The sequence below is a fragment of the Thunnus albacares genome, chromosome 3 (genome assembly GCF_914725855.1).
Source record: "Thunnus albacares chromosome 3, fThuAlb1.1, whole genome shotgun sequence".
Classification (NCBI taxonomy): Eukaryota; Metazoa; Chordata; class Actinopteri; order Scombriformes; family Scombridae; genus Thunnus; species Thunnus albacares.
The window spans coordinates 34,492,861-34,508,086 of record NC_058108.1 but is presented as its reverse complement, the minus strand read 5'-3'; the positions used below and the strand labels follow the sequence as shown (position 1 = coordinate 34,508,086).

General features: G+C 39.5%; 1 protein-coding gene across 3 annotated transcripts; it reads left to right on the top strand.

The window, feature by feature from the left end:
- Window positions 1–186: 186 nt before the first annotated feature.
- Window positions 187–13,792, top strand: ccsapa (centriole, cilia and spindle-associated protein a). Of its 3 annotated transcripts, none has more exons than XM_044341292.1 (5): window positions 187–507; window positions 1,132–1,192; window positions 2,035–2,438; window positions 5,299–5,660; window positions 6,499–13,792. In XM_044341292.1, exons 3-5 carry the CDS (start codon window positions 2,069–2,071, stop codon window positions 6,676–6,678), a joined length of 912 nt encoding a protein of 303 aa, XP_044197227.1. In that variant the 5' UTR covers window positions 187–507; window positions 1,132–1,192; window positions 2,035–2,068; the 3' UTR covers window positions 6,679–13,792. The 3 variants fall into 3 exon arrangements, with proteins under 3 accessions (XP_044197227.1, XP_044197222.1, XP_044197212.1); XM_044341287.1 differs by having other exon boundaries at window positions 1,129–1,192; XM_044341277.1 differs by lacking the exon at window positions 1,132–1,192 and having other exon boundaries at window positions 190–507.
- The last annotated feature ends 1,434 nt before the right edge of the window (window positions 13,793–15,226 follow it).

The window sequence follows — 15,226 nt, the reverse complement described above, 5'->3', positions numbered from 1 at the left end:
TGTGTTTTAAAAAGTACTCTACCATTATTATTATTATTATTATTATTGTTATTATTATTGTTATTATTATTATTATTTCTTCAATCACTGACTGACTCTGAGTTTTGAATTTATATTATTTTGTCAGTTTTACTTTGAAAGTCTTAACCGGCGGAAATTGTATATTGTACTGTATTTTTCTAGGATGGCGAAGTCATAACCCACCCCACTCAGCCTCTGATTGACTTATCCTGATATTCTTACCCTAATCCTAACCAATATCACTCCTCATGCCGAAACCTAACCCAGAGAACTAGCCAATCAGAGGCAGAGTAGGGCGGGCCGTGACTTCGCCATCCTAGGGAAAAAAATCGGTGTACTGTAGCTTTAGCTTGTAGCTAGCTTTAGCCTGTAGCTCGGCTGTCGGTGTTTGATGTCAGTCGGAGAAGCGGAACGATGCTCGTTGTGTGACGGCCGGACTGCAGGCACAGACTGGGTGTAAATCACACTGGACCGCTCTGGAATGAGGTCTGGCTGAGTAAAAATTATTTTAGACGTTAATACCCTTCCGTTAGGCTCAATATTTAAACCTCACCGTGTTTACTAACGGGGTTTAACGGAGGCAGGTGAGCGTAACGGCTGAGAATATGGCTGTTAATACACGGGTTGCTGTCATTTAAAGCTCATATTTAAACACATAATGATATTTTTCCATCTTTAACTGACAAACACCTATATGTTATTTTTCTCTGCGGTGTGTTTAAAGGCTGCAATCCAGAAAAAGACGATGTACAGGGGTGTGCCTGAGCCGAATTAACGCCTCCTGTAAAATAAGAGATCTGTATTTCTCTTACAGCAAAAATACATCAATTAATTAGAAATAATATGCTATTCAGTATTACAATTTATAGTAAATGTTGTCCCGGTGTCGTCCTCCCTTCGGATATAGGCCAGCTCAGTCAAATGAATAATTTATGTATTATATTTCTATAAAGATAGCGGGTATTTGAAGAAATTAAATAAAAATAAATGGTGTGTAGGCGAGAGGACTCATGGTTGAAATAGATGGTGTGTTATTGGATTGTGCAGTAGGAATAACAGCAGTAATAAGGCTAATAATCCTCCTCTGCTGACTGTAATCTGTTGTAGCAGGAGGTGGGCGGGGCCTACAGGTAGACCACACCTGGTAGAGTGACGTCACCAAGTGCCGCAGGTAGATCCCCTTAGTAACCTACAAGTTAATTTATTTCACATTATTGTTTTATATTCCAGTTTTGGAAAGTAATTAATTACATATACTCAACTGTTTTGAGGTACTTGTACTTTACTTGAGTATTTTCATATGATCCTACTTTATACTTCTATATTTCAGAGAGAAATATTGTACTTTCTACTCCGCTACATTTATTGGACAGCTTTAGTTACTTTGGCACAATGGATAATAAAACAAGCTTCTAAAATACAACACATTGTTAAAGATGAAACCAGTGGTTTCCAACCTTTTTGTCTTTTGACGAAGCAGTGTGTAGTCGGGGTCACATTTCACATGTCTATGAGTTGTTAACAGCTCCACCAAATAGTGATTTTTCCCTCTAAACTTCTCACATGCTTTCATTTCAATTAATGTTCAAATGATCCAATATTTCAGCAAAAACCAAAGATTAGAGAAAACAGATTTGTGTATCCTCCTTTGCCTAATTTGTACCGAAAACTTGTTTAAAAAGTTTTGTTTCTGATAAACCTGCAGGTCAGAATAGAGCCGACTTTGGTGATAAAATCCCTGCGTCTTCCTCTAATTTGTAGCAGAAAGATATGTGATGAGCTGAAAAGCCCAAAAAATTAGCAGTCAATCGTGTTTTTAATTTCTCTAAATCAAATGACTAATGACATACTGTAGGTAATTCTTCAGGCTGATCACCAATATCAATTTATTGTTTTAATATCTATACATTTAAATAAAGTACAGGCATTTGAATATTTCTCATCCTGTGATAATAACAATCACTGAGTGCGGTACTGATCTATGTATTTATGTCATTGTCTTATTTCCCCCAGTGATTTGGACCAAGCACCAGCAGTAACAAGCACCATGGTGACCAAGAAAATTCGTACAGAATACATGAAAAAGTTCAGGGATCCCAAATGGGAGACGTTTTCCAAATGCTACGAGGACTCGCTGAAGTACCGTCTGACCCGGCGGGTGATGGAGCATTCCCACAAGCCCTGGTTCTGGGAGGGCTGGGACAGCAGCTCTGACTCCAGCGGCTGGTCCACGCCGAGGCTGACCAGGAACAAAGTCGTCCCTCTGTCCGTCTCGCTGCAGCCACCGCCGTCCTCAGAGGTCAAACAGAAGACGTGGGAGCTGAAGTCCAGCTCTGGGCCCAAACCGCCTACTGAGGACGGAGAGGCTGAAGCGGGAGCTGCAGAAGAAGCAGCTGTAGACGCTGCACCGACCACAGGTGAGCAAACTGTGACCTTTATAGTGCTGGAGATGCTGACTAACTAGATCTGGATTGATTAGATTAGATTAAATATTGGACACAGAAGTTGATGATATACTGATCATTTTTTAATTTTTCAAGTCGGTAACAAGCACTACAAAGTTTATATTCTCCAGAACAAAGTCAGGAAAAAAGCAGCGCAGCAAAAGGAGTCACCTCATGTATTGGTCTTTTAGATCAATTTGTTCATAATCAATAGGCTGATAAATCTGCATGAAGCCTTCTTCAGAGCATGTACGACAGCAGTGAGCTCTCTCTTTATAAAGGGCACATTATGTGATCACCAATCAACACAAAACAATTACACCTTTACACACTGTTTCCACCCAAACCCACAAATAACACACACACACACACACACACACACACACACACACACACACAAAGTACTATAAAGTTCTCCAGAGTCTTACGGGCATAAACTCTGACTGTCTTTATTAACAATGTTTTGGTTCTCAGACCTTCATCAGGCAAGATTCACACAGACAAAAAGCACCAGTATCATACAGTATATGCATATATATGTGTAAATGTAAACCATAGCCCACAAAGAGAAAACAAAACAGACGATGCCAGTAGCACCTCCCAGCATCCATACATTAAGGTCAGATTGTAAGTTTACAAATAATCAAAAGGTACATAAATACCTGTCCTTCAAAATTACACTTCCACACCCGGAGCTGAACCACATAGATACAAATAAGGATGGATAAAAAAAAATGCTCCAGTTCCAGCTTCTTTTTGTTGCTTTTTTCAGTTTTATCTCATTGTAAACTAAATATATTTTCATTTTAGATGCTTGGTCCTCACTTGTTTTGTCCGACCAGCAGTCCAAAACACAAAAATATTTAGTTTACTGTCACAAAGCAGTAAGTCCTCACATTTGAGAAGCTGGAACTAGAGAATGTTTTGCATTTTTGCTTGAAGAAGTATTAATTTTCTGTTGATTGACGTATCCATTAATTGACTGATTGTTGTAGCTCTAATTTGAAAAGCGTCACCTCAGGCTCTCAAAACTTTTAATGTGCATTTTTTTCACTATTCTGACAACCAAACAATTAATCAGGAAAATAATCAACAGTAAATTTATAACCTCAATAAATGTATCTTTTCCATGCAGTAAAAACCTAAATACTCCTGTTTTATCAGCTTGCAGTGAATAAACTGTAATCTCACCTGGGTTTTGAGTTTGGTGTCAGAAAACAGAGATTTACACAAACTGTGAAGGTGAAGAGAGTGAAACAAGTTCCTCTACTTCCTGTTTTTGATGTCCATGAAAAGTTTGGAATAATCTAATAAACCCTCGAGAGGTGTTTGTTTTGTGCTCTTTTGTGTGCGCGTCACACTGACAGTATGAGGGCCAGAGGCTGGTTTACCTCCAGAGACACTGATGCTAAAAATATATGGACTGAAGGTTTTTGTTCCCTCCTGTTTACACAGAGAGCCCAGAGATAACAGCCGCACTGTGTCTCTTTTAACATTTCCATGGCTGCATCTAAGTCAGGAGAGTATATAGAGACCAGCTCAGCACTTCTCCCAGTTTCACCAACTCAATTTTTAGAAGGCCTGTAGTTTGCTGCAGGGTCAGCAAAGCTACAATGAACCGTAGAGGCAGAGGAAGAGTGTCTGGCACAACTTCACCTACTTCCAAGTTGCACAGAGAAGGGAAAAAAAAGTCTAAAGAGGTCAAAACTTCAGCAGCACTTGTAGTATATAGAACACACTTTACTGTTAGACCGACATGTTTCAGCTTTTGGTCTTTACGATGACCCCGATGAAGGCCACAAGCTGAAACATGTTGGTTGCTCTATATACTATAAGTGTTGCTGGAGTTTTGACCTCTTTAAGCTACAACTAACTGCCATGTTTAACTCCATTCAAAAGTGTGTTTTTATGATTGTCATCAGACTGTGATGTTTGAGCTTCACACTAAGCTGTTTTTAGGATCAATTCATCTACTCGTTATTTTCCTGATTGATTGGTTTCTCTACAAAATGATAAAAAAAATAGTGAAAAAATATCTCAGAGGCCACAATAATGTCTTCAGTTTGCTTGTTTTATTTGACTAAGAGCCTAAAATGTTAAGATAGTTAATTAACTGTCATATATGTCAATGAAAGACAGTAAATCGTCACATTGGAGAAGCTGGAACCTTTTTTTGTTTGTTTTTTTTGCTTTAAACAATTGATCATCAAAACAGTTGCTGATTAATTTTCTATCGATCGACTAATCGTTGCAGCTCGACCTGTTTTTGAATAATCCGCTGAAGGAGGAAAGTTTCTCTTTGCTCACCTTAAATCTGAGTTTAAGTCGTGTACCTACGAGCACGATGTGTGACATCACAACTAGTTTGGAGCCAATCGTGGTTCAGTATTCAACTTACACAAGTGTGATATGAACGTAGGAGACTTCTTGTGTCCAGCAGTTAATAAAAAAAAAGTTAAAATATTCATAGTTTCTGGATTTTCGGGAGGAGAAGATGCAATTTCTAAAGAAGTAATTGAACTTTTTTTTGTGATAAAACATATCAGACACAAATTATTGTTCAAAACAGTACTTTAAAATGTCTGAAAACAAGTCAAGAAGGGATTTTTAACTCTGATTTCAACCTGAACTAAATTAACACAAACTATTAACACAAGACTGGCTATCATCAGATTATTGCATTAATCTGGTTATAATCAAATAATCAATATGCATGTAAACACCTTCAAATATTAAAAATAATCACCTGCAACCTAACGACAGACAATCAATGATGAAATAATTATTTTTTTAATAAGTCACTCTGACCTGTGTGTGTGTCTTTAATCTAAAGGCGCCGTTATAGAAAACGATGTAAACGAAGCCGGCGGTAGTTCGGCGGCGGCGACGACGGCGGCTCCGAACACCAGCAGACCCTCAGATGACACGGCGACAGACGACGGCCCAGCCGACGCGTCGTCTTCTGACGGGGAGCCGGTAAACCCGGCACCGAAACGACGTCACCGCCGCCGCACTCCTCGCTCTGAGCCGGGACACCGGGACAGTTCCCATGACAACAAACCGGCTGCTGTTCGCAAACCGCCGAGAGCGAAGAGCCAACCGCCATCCAGCTCCAAGGAGAAGGAGAACTGGCGGCCGACCAGCCAACCGGACTGGACTGAGAGACAGATGGAGGTCAGGCGGACGCCGAATGACGTGAGTTTGACTCAGTGAAGACACTCGGTGTATTTGAAAGAGCGTTAAACAGAAACTGAGCAAGTTAAAGACTCTGAACTGGTGGTTCTGTTTGTTTTAGCCTTTTAACTTAAAATACAAAAACACTTCATCACAACTGACTGACTTTCCAAAGCACATATGGTGATATTCTATATGTTCTTATGATCAACAAACCTCTTAAAAAAACCAAACAAGTATTGTTTGTGTATCCAAAGCCTGATACATCTTATTCCTCTATGAACAGACCTCCATTGTTGTCCAAAAACAATTAATCATCCCCACACACAACATCCTGCTGGTTGAAATACTCACTAGAGCAACAAATGTGGATTAATCCGCAGCTGAAAATAGTCCCCAACAAATGGTCTATTTCCTTCTGTTTGAGTAACGTTTCCTAAAATCTACAGTGACCAGCTGTTTTTAAAAGTGAAACAATGTATTTGTTAAGTGTTTTTAAAGATTTATGTCTTCAGTAGAAAGCAACGGGTTTGGATCTGAAAGCCACAGGCAGAGTAGGGAAGTCATAAAGTATTGAGAGACAGACTGTTGGTTTTGGTCCTTTTTGGTCCTAAAATCCTTTAATATTATTGTTTTGTCTCTTAAATATACTCATGTCCTTATTATGTTCTTGTATATGTAACTTAAAAGGTCTTTGACAAAGAGAATCAACTTAAAGTCGAGGACGTAAAATGTAAAAACAACTCTGCCTCGTTCACGGGACACCAGAGAAGTGAAGCCGTGTCACCAAACACTCTGCAGACATTAATAATGAAACACCGGTGTGCTTTTTCGACTCCTCTCTGGTTTCTCCTCACAGAGCCACACGGCCGACGCCTGCGTTCAGACCCGTCGCGAGTCCGACAAGCGGAGCTCCAACCTGGACCGGCGGCGTGCGCGGTCAGCTGACCTGGAGAAGCTGAGGCGGTCGCAACTGACGGTGGCGGACGACCGCTGGATGACGGAGTACATGCGCTGCTTCTCCGCCCGGCTGAGGTAGAAGCAGCCGAGATTCCTCCTCAACCTCCCGAAAACCACCACGTCTCCTTATCGGAGAGCGAATGTCAGAAGTTTGTTTGTTTAGTCGAAACAACAAGACAGACTGAGAGCCGCGTTGTCTCGTTACAGTCCATCATCACCCATTTTTAGGCTGTTTATTAATCAATGAAGTCAAAAAGAGCTGCCGATACAGAGTATATTTTTTACCTTAAATGAATTTACATCAAACGTACAAAGAAACATAAATCTCTTAAAAAACTTGATCATCAAATAATTTCACTTTTATTTAGTCAACTCCTTTTACTATAATATCCTTATATAGAAGGTTTCCTCATCTCCATCAAGGAGAAAACAATAAGCATCATAGTTACTGAATTGATCCAAAAATGATCCATTTTCTAAAGTGAATTAATTGAAGATGCTCTGTGGAGTTTTTGTGAGTATTTACATGAACAAACAAAACAGAGACTCATACATTAAAACATTGCTTCAAAGCCTTTCAAGCATCCAAAATCTCTACATGGGACCTTTTTTAAAACTGCTGAATTCATCCCTACAAAATCTGAAAGCTCATCGTCATTGCTGAGAAAGTGTCTGATGATTCAACCAGAGATGTTTTATATCCTTTTGCAGAGTTGGAAATACTCCCGAAACAGCTTCTCGACTAACATCATCTATGCAAAAAAAACCACTTAAACTTTTAGAAACCCGCCCACGTCTTTAACCTTTATAGCTCAGCACACATTATGTTCATTATGATGACGTAACGAGACGACCGGAACGGCTCTGTCTTGGTGCTTCGGTGTCCTGTGAGGCTGAATCGTTGCTGTTGAGGGAAAAAAAAACACTTTTTTTGTTTGTTTAATTACATTTTTACAGGCGTTTTTTTCTTTAATTTAATTTCGGTTTAATTTAAAGACATTCAGCTTGTGTCCCACACCAACGTTTAAACAAGGTCAAAGTCAGAAGGTCGATTGGTCGTTTCTATACGGTGCACATTACCAAAGGACAAAACTTAACACTTATTTTTCTGATGTGTGTTTTCACCCGACAGCAGCGACAGAGTACTTCAGAACAGTTTATAAAATACAAACTGATGGGATTTAACTCTTTCTAAGTTTTTATATATATAAAAAAAATAACATCCAGATCACATATTTCACTATTTGAATGTATTTGATTTCTGAGCATGAAAGTCTCCAAACACACGGCTGTGCTTTACTTTAGCTGATAAACTTTCTGACACTTTTTTTTTTGTTTGTTTGTTTGTTTCACTTCTCTATCACAAAGGCAGCTGTGTTTGTTTATAACTCAACGTGTTTTAATCAGAGGAAGCAGAAAGGACCAAACTGAAATATTTTTGATATTTAAATATTTTGGATCTACAGATTTGAATTTAAAAGAGAAGAAATAGTACTGCTGGAAGCTTTAGCAGAAATATAGAAACACATTAAATAAAATTAGTATTTAATATATTTTCAGAGTAAAAACTACAGTATATTTAAGCTGCACTAGCTTTATAATCTTAATATAGTCTTAAATTAACTTCATTTCAATCAGTGGACTGTTTAATTAATATTTCAAACTTAAGTTTGTCTTTCTTGAGTTTTGGCGCATTGTGGCTGTTTAGCAGCAGCCTGCAGCTTCTGGTTTCCATTGATTTCAATGAGGAATGTTCTTCAATGCTAACATGGTGCTTTTCTGTTAACTTCAGTGCTAAATGCAAAACTTATTTCTCTTAATTCACTGTTAGAGCTAATTAATCAAAGTAAATTAAATAAGATTTGAAGCTTAATTCAGTGTTGATGTAAAGTTTCAGGGACGTTTTGCTTTGGAAGTAATATCTTAACTTGTTATAATATACGTTTTAAATAATAACTTTGTGAGAATTATAAAAATGCAGCACTCTAATGTTGACTTATGTTTATGCTTGAGACGACTGAAGACTCTCAGCAGGGTTTTCTGTTAAATAGCAGAAAGAAACGCTCCTACAAATAAGTACAAAGTCATGATATAAGACGTTTTCCTCCTGGAGAAAGAGCAGCTTTATTTTATACATCAAACGCTATGTGTTCAGTCGTATGCGGCTGTTTAGGCTTTCATCTACTAGATAAATTGATCACATGATAAGAGGTGGTACACCGCCTCGGCTAAACAATTTTCGCTTTGTTTTACTGGTCTGTAATTTCCCAATTTAAGGATTTTTTTATGGTTTGCAGTTTTAATAAATAAACTTACAATGTTTTTATACAAATTATTATGTTTGAACATTGGTTCCCATAATTTCTTCGAGATTTCCACGAGGTTTCATGGAAAGAACTTTGTAAATTGGTGGTAATTATAAGGAAAATAGAGACTGTGTTTAATTGGTACACTTCCAATTAAGTGTAACTTCCAGAGTCTTTTAGTCAGAGCAAAAATGTCAAACTTCAATCAAACATATAATTCAATGTACATGAAGAGTAGAGTTTACAATAAAACTGCTTACTTGGGTTTAAATGGAGTAATTTCTCACCAAAGTACCACAAAATTAAACAAAAAGCTTCCTAAGAAACTTTTTTTAGCAATTACAGACCTTTAAAATAAAGCATCACCTTTTCTTCAAGAAACGCCGACCTCAGTTTCCTCTTTCAGTTTGGCGTTTGTATCCAGCGATGGGATGAAATAGAGGAGAAAAAGGGAACGATTACGACCAAAATAGTATAAATTTTAAATATATTGTAACATTTGTTATCAACTGCGTTTTTAGCAGCTGTGTGTTTTGATGGTGGACATTTAGATTTTAACTGTTTCTGTCAAACTGACAGGACGTGAAGAAAAAGGTGAAACTTCAGTGTCGTAGTGAAGAAAAGTTTGAGGTGACGTCGCTTCGTTTTGAGTTTGAGAACAGTTTTGTTGGTGTAACTAAGATTGTAAATACGTGGTGATGTCATCGTCGCGTCCCGTGACTCAAACAGAGGGCTAATGATGTTAATGATGTATTTATCAAACATGTACATTTTGTGAGTATACTTTTCAAACTGAATGCATATAAATTCACCGCGAATGTTTATTTATTTCACACCAGCTGAACCTCATCACTCTGAATGTGCAAAACTATGTGAACTTTTATTTATTATTTATATTATTCTATTTATACTAATTAACACACAACTTTGTTTCTGATCACTCTGCTGTGAGACGTCGTGAAAAATCTCTTTTAACAAGCGTGTCCAGTCTGAAACAACATACTGCTTTTATTTTACAACACTTACAGGCATCAGTTTGTGTTACTATCAATGTTGATGTTGAAATTGTCACCACAGCAGGAGGCTTCCGGCTATTTCCAGCAGCCGAGCTGAGTGAACACCACCGTGGTGATTTATATACGCCGCTGTTATCTGTCCTCACCGCTAAACGTTTGTCTTTCAACAGTGGAGTAAAGCGTTTCAGCACTTTCAGCACCACGGACAGCTCCAGGCAGTTCATGTGGAGGGATGTTGGCTCTGAACATTTCTCTCCTACCTCATGAGATTTACACACCTCCCACATCCGTAGAGAGATGCTTCTGTGTGAGATGTGTGATCCTGAGGGGAACCCCTGCCGACAGAAAGGAGGGTTTTTCCAGTATGTCGGATACGACTGCAGTTACCATGCGTCTTTTGTGACGTATCTTTTATTTTGTGACATGTCTTTTAGGTTGATGGATGTGAATCAATCGCCAGGACGCACACACTCCAGTACATGTTTTATGGTTAACATGTGAAAAGGTCTCTTCATTATGGATTTGTTGAGAAGAAGAGAATCGGTCTCATTCTGCCTGTTTTCTTCGGCACTAGGAAGTAGTGGGAGTAATAACCGTCACTCTCCTCACCAGGAGAAACCTGGGAAATCGCTCCCTTTTCCAGGAGCTCCTACAACTCTGTGGTCAGAGCAGTTATCTCTGTCTCTCTGACAGTCTCAAACACTCTGTTGAATGGAGGGGAATGGCTGACAAACTGGAGAGTGAAGCCCCACGTGATTAATCTTTCCATCCATTCATTCATGGAAAGCAGACTTCACCACGCTGAGCACTGCTCTGAAAGCGGGCGTGCAAATGTTTGTGGAGCCTCTGTGGACATGTCAGACGCTCATAAAAACATGAGAGAGTGACAGGACTTCTCAGCGACTGACGCCCTGTGTGTGTGTTTGCAGCAGAGGTAACGTGGAGGGTGGACGACGTGTGTCTCAGCATAAACAGTTGTTGAATGCTCAGTGGACAGAGAGGAAACTGCTCTTTAGTAACAGGTGGGCGTTGTTTCTGGCAGATTTCAGAGAGAACCACACTTTCCCCGTGTCCCATCAATATCGCGTCTGTTTGTGAGGTGACTCAGTGGGTGGGTTGGACCAGGGGCAGGCTGGGCGCCGGAGCTTGTTGAGACGTGGCCTCTGGAGGAGGATGCCGAGGCGAATGAGGAGGCTATGGAGGTGTGGGCTGCGCCCCGCAGCCAGTGCTGCCACTGCGCCTCGGTCTGGAGCGTGCATCCCGGCGGTCATGCCAGGAGCTTTGGGGTTGCTGAAGACGCGACACAGCTCTGTTCCATGAGATGTGTCTCCTAACTCTGTTCGCTTCCGCGTTAAGACGCATCTTGAAAGTGTGTGGTATCACTCTGAAGGAGCGACCCAAACAGCCCACCGGGGCTGATAGGGCTGGAAACCCGTGCTCTGTATCCCTGTGAACTCTGGTGAAGGGATCGTAGTGGTGCCTTCAGCTTCCTGGGTTTGAAAAAAGCCGCATTGATGAATGGCCAGAGCTCCATGACACAAGGCCACATTTGTAGATGCCTGGACGCCGGCTCCAGAACACAGACGTCTCCTCCTAAGACACCACAGGCAGGTGTAGGTGGATCTGCCAGCATAGGGATGTCCTTCAGGTCATCCGCCATCTTAATAATGCTCAGAAGATCCTGGAGGAGAGCTTGTGCGGGAAGATGGCCAGCAGGACGTGATGAGGCGGGAGATAGCATCGCAAGCGGGGCTCCCTTCTCTTCATCGAGCTTTAGGTCTCCCAGTGGGGAGAGCCAAGGGGCTGGTGCAGCCAGCGATGGAGGTCATCAGACTTGTGCCCAGCACCGTGGACCCCTCCTGGTTTTGGGCGGTCAAAAATATCCACAGCTTCTTCAACTGTGAAGCTAGCACAGCCAGCCCAGCTGTCATCTCCATCATCACATAGCTGCAGCGCTGTGAAGGCATTCACTCACTGTCTACCTCGGGCAGGTGAGCGCAGAGGGCCCATGCAGCCTGGGCAGTAAGTGCCACTCTGGCGTGCTTGGCACCGAGACAAGTCTTGCAGCAAGGTCAGAGGGCATCATGTAGCCGATCTGACAGTTGGGGCACTGATGGACCGCTTCTGTGGGGCGCTGAGTCTTGCTTGAAGACATGACTTCCTTTCTTCACTTGACAGGTGACTGCATTAAACGCTGAAGAACAAATGGGAGCAGATCTCTGGTCACATTAGTATAAATCACCGTGGATGCGGACCTGAGAGGGTCTGTGCAGGGCACAGTGGCACGAAAGAAAATCTTCATGACTGTGCATGCACGCGGGGATAAACCCAACAGCAACAGCTCTCAGAGGGCGAAGCCTAAACGAAACTGAACTGAATTTGAACATGAACAGGAAAACATTAAGGATGTTTTTAGCTTGAAAATGGTTTTAAAAAATAATTAAATGTCCACAGTGGCACAAAATTGAACTCCTAGATATTATTGTTTTTGATAATAACACGACAGTTAATATTTTGACAAATCAGATTATTACAGCTTCTCCCTTCTGGGAAATATCAGAATTTGAGGTTTCAAAAAGGAAATTCTCATTTCCTCTAAAATGGACATAAACATAGAAAGAATCTTTATCATTCGAGTGTGTGTTGTTTCAAACTGGACACATTGACGTGTAAATGTCTCTTAATTCACTTTTTTGTTTTTGTTTTAAACTTCAGAAAGTGTTTCTGGCTTTAAAAAGAGTACTCCACCGATTTAATGTTTCACTCTTTTAACATGATGGACAGTTGTTTTTGTCCTTTTTATTCCACAAATTCTTCCTTGTCAAAACCTGCCACCTACATTACCCACAATGCAACCTGCCAACAGTCGCTTGAGGCAGTTTATCAGATTTCACACGGCTCCCTGTGGAGCCACAACTTTTTTCTACAACTTTTCTTCACATATAACACCTGGAAACAGACGCTGACGCATAAAATCAGTGGAGCGCCGCTTTATTGTCTTCAGCATGTTCAATCTAAACTGTTTCTCTGTTTTTAAGTGTTGTTTGTCACTGTAAAAAGATCCGACTGTGGTCTTCTGTCAGATTCGTCTTTGTTTAGGGTTTTTTGGTTATTTTTTAAGCTATCAGGTTATGGTTGCAACCTCACAAAAGTGACAGAATAAAAGGTCAAAGGGCGCAACGAGGGTGACATAACATGAACCAGCCTGATTTGACAAAGGTGGCTGTTAAAAATAAAGTTGAACCAAATTAAAGTTATGAAACAACAACAGAGACGCACAAATGTTTCCAGAAAGTGTCTCTCAGGTACGTGAAGCTGCACACAGATTAAACTCTGTACTGCAATAAAGTGGATCAGATGTGTTTTTTACGGAGGCCCTGAGGCGCAAAACAAAACGACTTAACAGAAAACACAACATAATGTGTTTTCCAAAATGTTGTTGTGTTTTGCACCTCAGGGCCTCCGTACATTTTGTTTATTTTGTTAGCTGACTAGTTGGTTTTGGAGTCAAAATGTTCAGACAATCAGGAAATATTTGAACTATTGTTGATGAGTTAATTTGACAGTGGAATATCATGTTTAAGCTAAAATATATATATTTAAAATAAAACATGTTTAAGAGTTGATAAATGCACTGTTGGACAAAGTGACTGTTTGCTTGCTGTATCTCTACTTGAGCTTTGAGTTGTGTGATTAACTGGCAGAAGATAATATGAAATATGTATCATACGTCTGAATATTTGATCATATTTTATCTCTAATGATGTTTACATTTATTGCTCACTGTATTTGTATTTGAAAACACGATATGATATATATTTTCATCCAGTTTTAGGCTTTGCTGTGAATAAATCATATCTGAATAAAATCATATTTGAATAGTTTATATTTGTGTCTCACTGGTTTGATCGTTTTTGAACGGAGGATTATTAATTTTATAAAAGATCTTATATTCTTTTTTTTTGTTGTTGTTGTAATTTTCCTTTTTTTGCAGTTTAAATTAGTTTGAAGTTTGTGTTCATGTTCTGGTTCGAGACCACATCAAATGCTGACTTTAGATTTTTAAAACAGTTATTTAGACTTTTCCTTGAATTATAGTAGCAAAACTTTACATTACAAGTTAGATTTTAATGTTCTCCAGATGTAAGTATCTTTCTCCTGTATCAGTTTTATTGTCATGCAGGATTGAAGCACTTTAATAATAATCAGCTTGTTGCACCAAACAGGGCTGACGTCGAAATTTGATTTAATTGTGGTTTATCTAAAAGTTTTAAACCAGTTTTAAATAGGATTCATTTAAAACCTTTCTATCAAACCCAACATATTCATTTTGTTTGATAAATAAGACAATTTCATTTTTATGGGTCATTTTTTGTTGATATTGTTTTTAAATGTTGTTTAAATTGAGGCGACATAACATCCATTTTATGGTTTGTTATGTCAAAGTTCTAAAACTTGAGGTTAACGTAGGTAAAAATTAAATATATAATATTGAATAATGAATAAATAAATAACACATATAAAAAAGAAGTGAAATCTTGCAACTATAGTTTGTTTACGTAGTCTCCAGAGTCGGAGGAAGCTTCCTGAAGCTGACCAATCAGAACAGAGTGGGCTCATCAGGAGGCGGGGCCTTAAAGAGACAGGAGCTAAAACAGCCTGTTTCAGACAGAGGCTGAACTGAGGGGCTGCATAAAGGACCAGTAGAAGATAAATAAAGAGTTTCTAACTGTAAATCATGCAAAAATATTCCAGTAGAGCCCCAGAATATAAATATAGAGCTGGAAATGTGAATTCATTCATGTTTTATTTCATGCATTTCTGTGCTCCCACTGCTGAAATCTCTTTCTATCAGTTATGTCACTTCCTGTCATTCTGTACATTTAGTGACGGAAGGGTTCAGATCAGAGATTTAAAGTGTTTGATGGAAAAATGTGAGCAGCAGGTTTAAACATCATTGTGTCAGGGTTGACGTACAGCTCACTTACAGAAAATCTGTCTGACCTGTGCTACAAAGCGGCCGTTAACCCTTTAATCCAATCAGAGAGGCTGTTCAGGCGGACAGTCATAAGCGTTGACTGACCCGTAGCTCCACTCAGACTGTACATTCGATTACTGTATGAACAAGGGTTTAAAAAAACAATCGGATGAGGATGCTCACATCTTCATCTCTGACTGTGGACCTTCGTTGAGTGTCTGACTGGATCTCAACTATTATTCAAATCAAAAGAAGGCAACCAGCCAAACAATAATCTAAAAAAGACAAAATAGGTATATTTCAACATTTTGACCCGGAGTTCATATA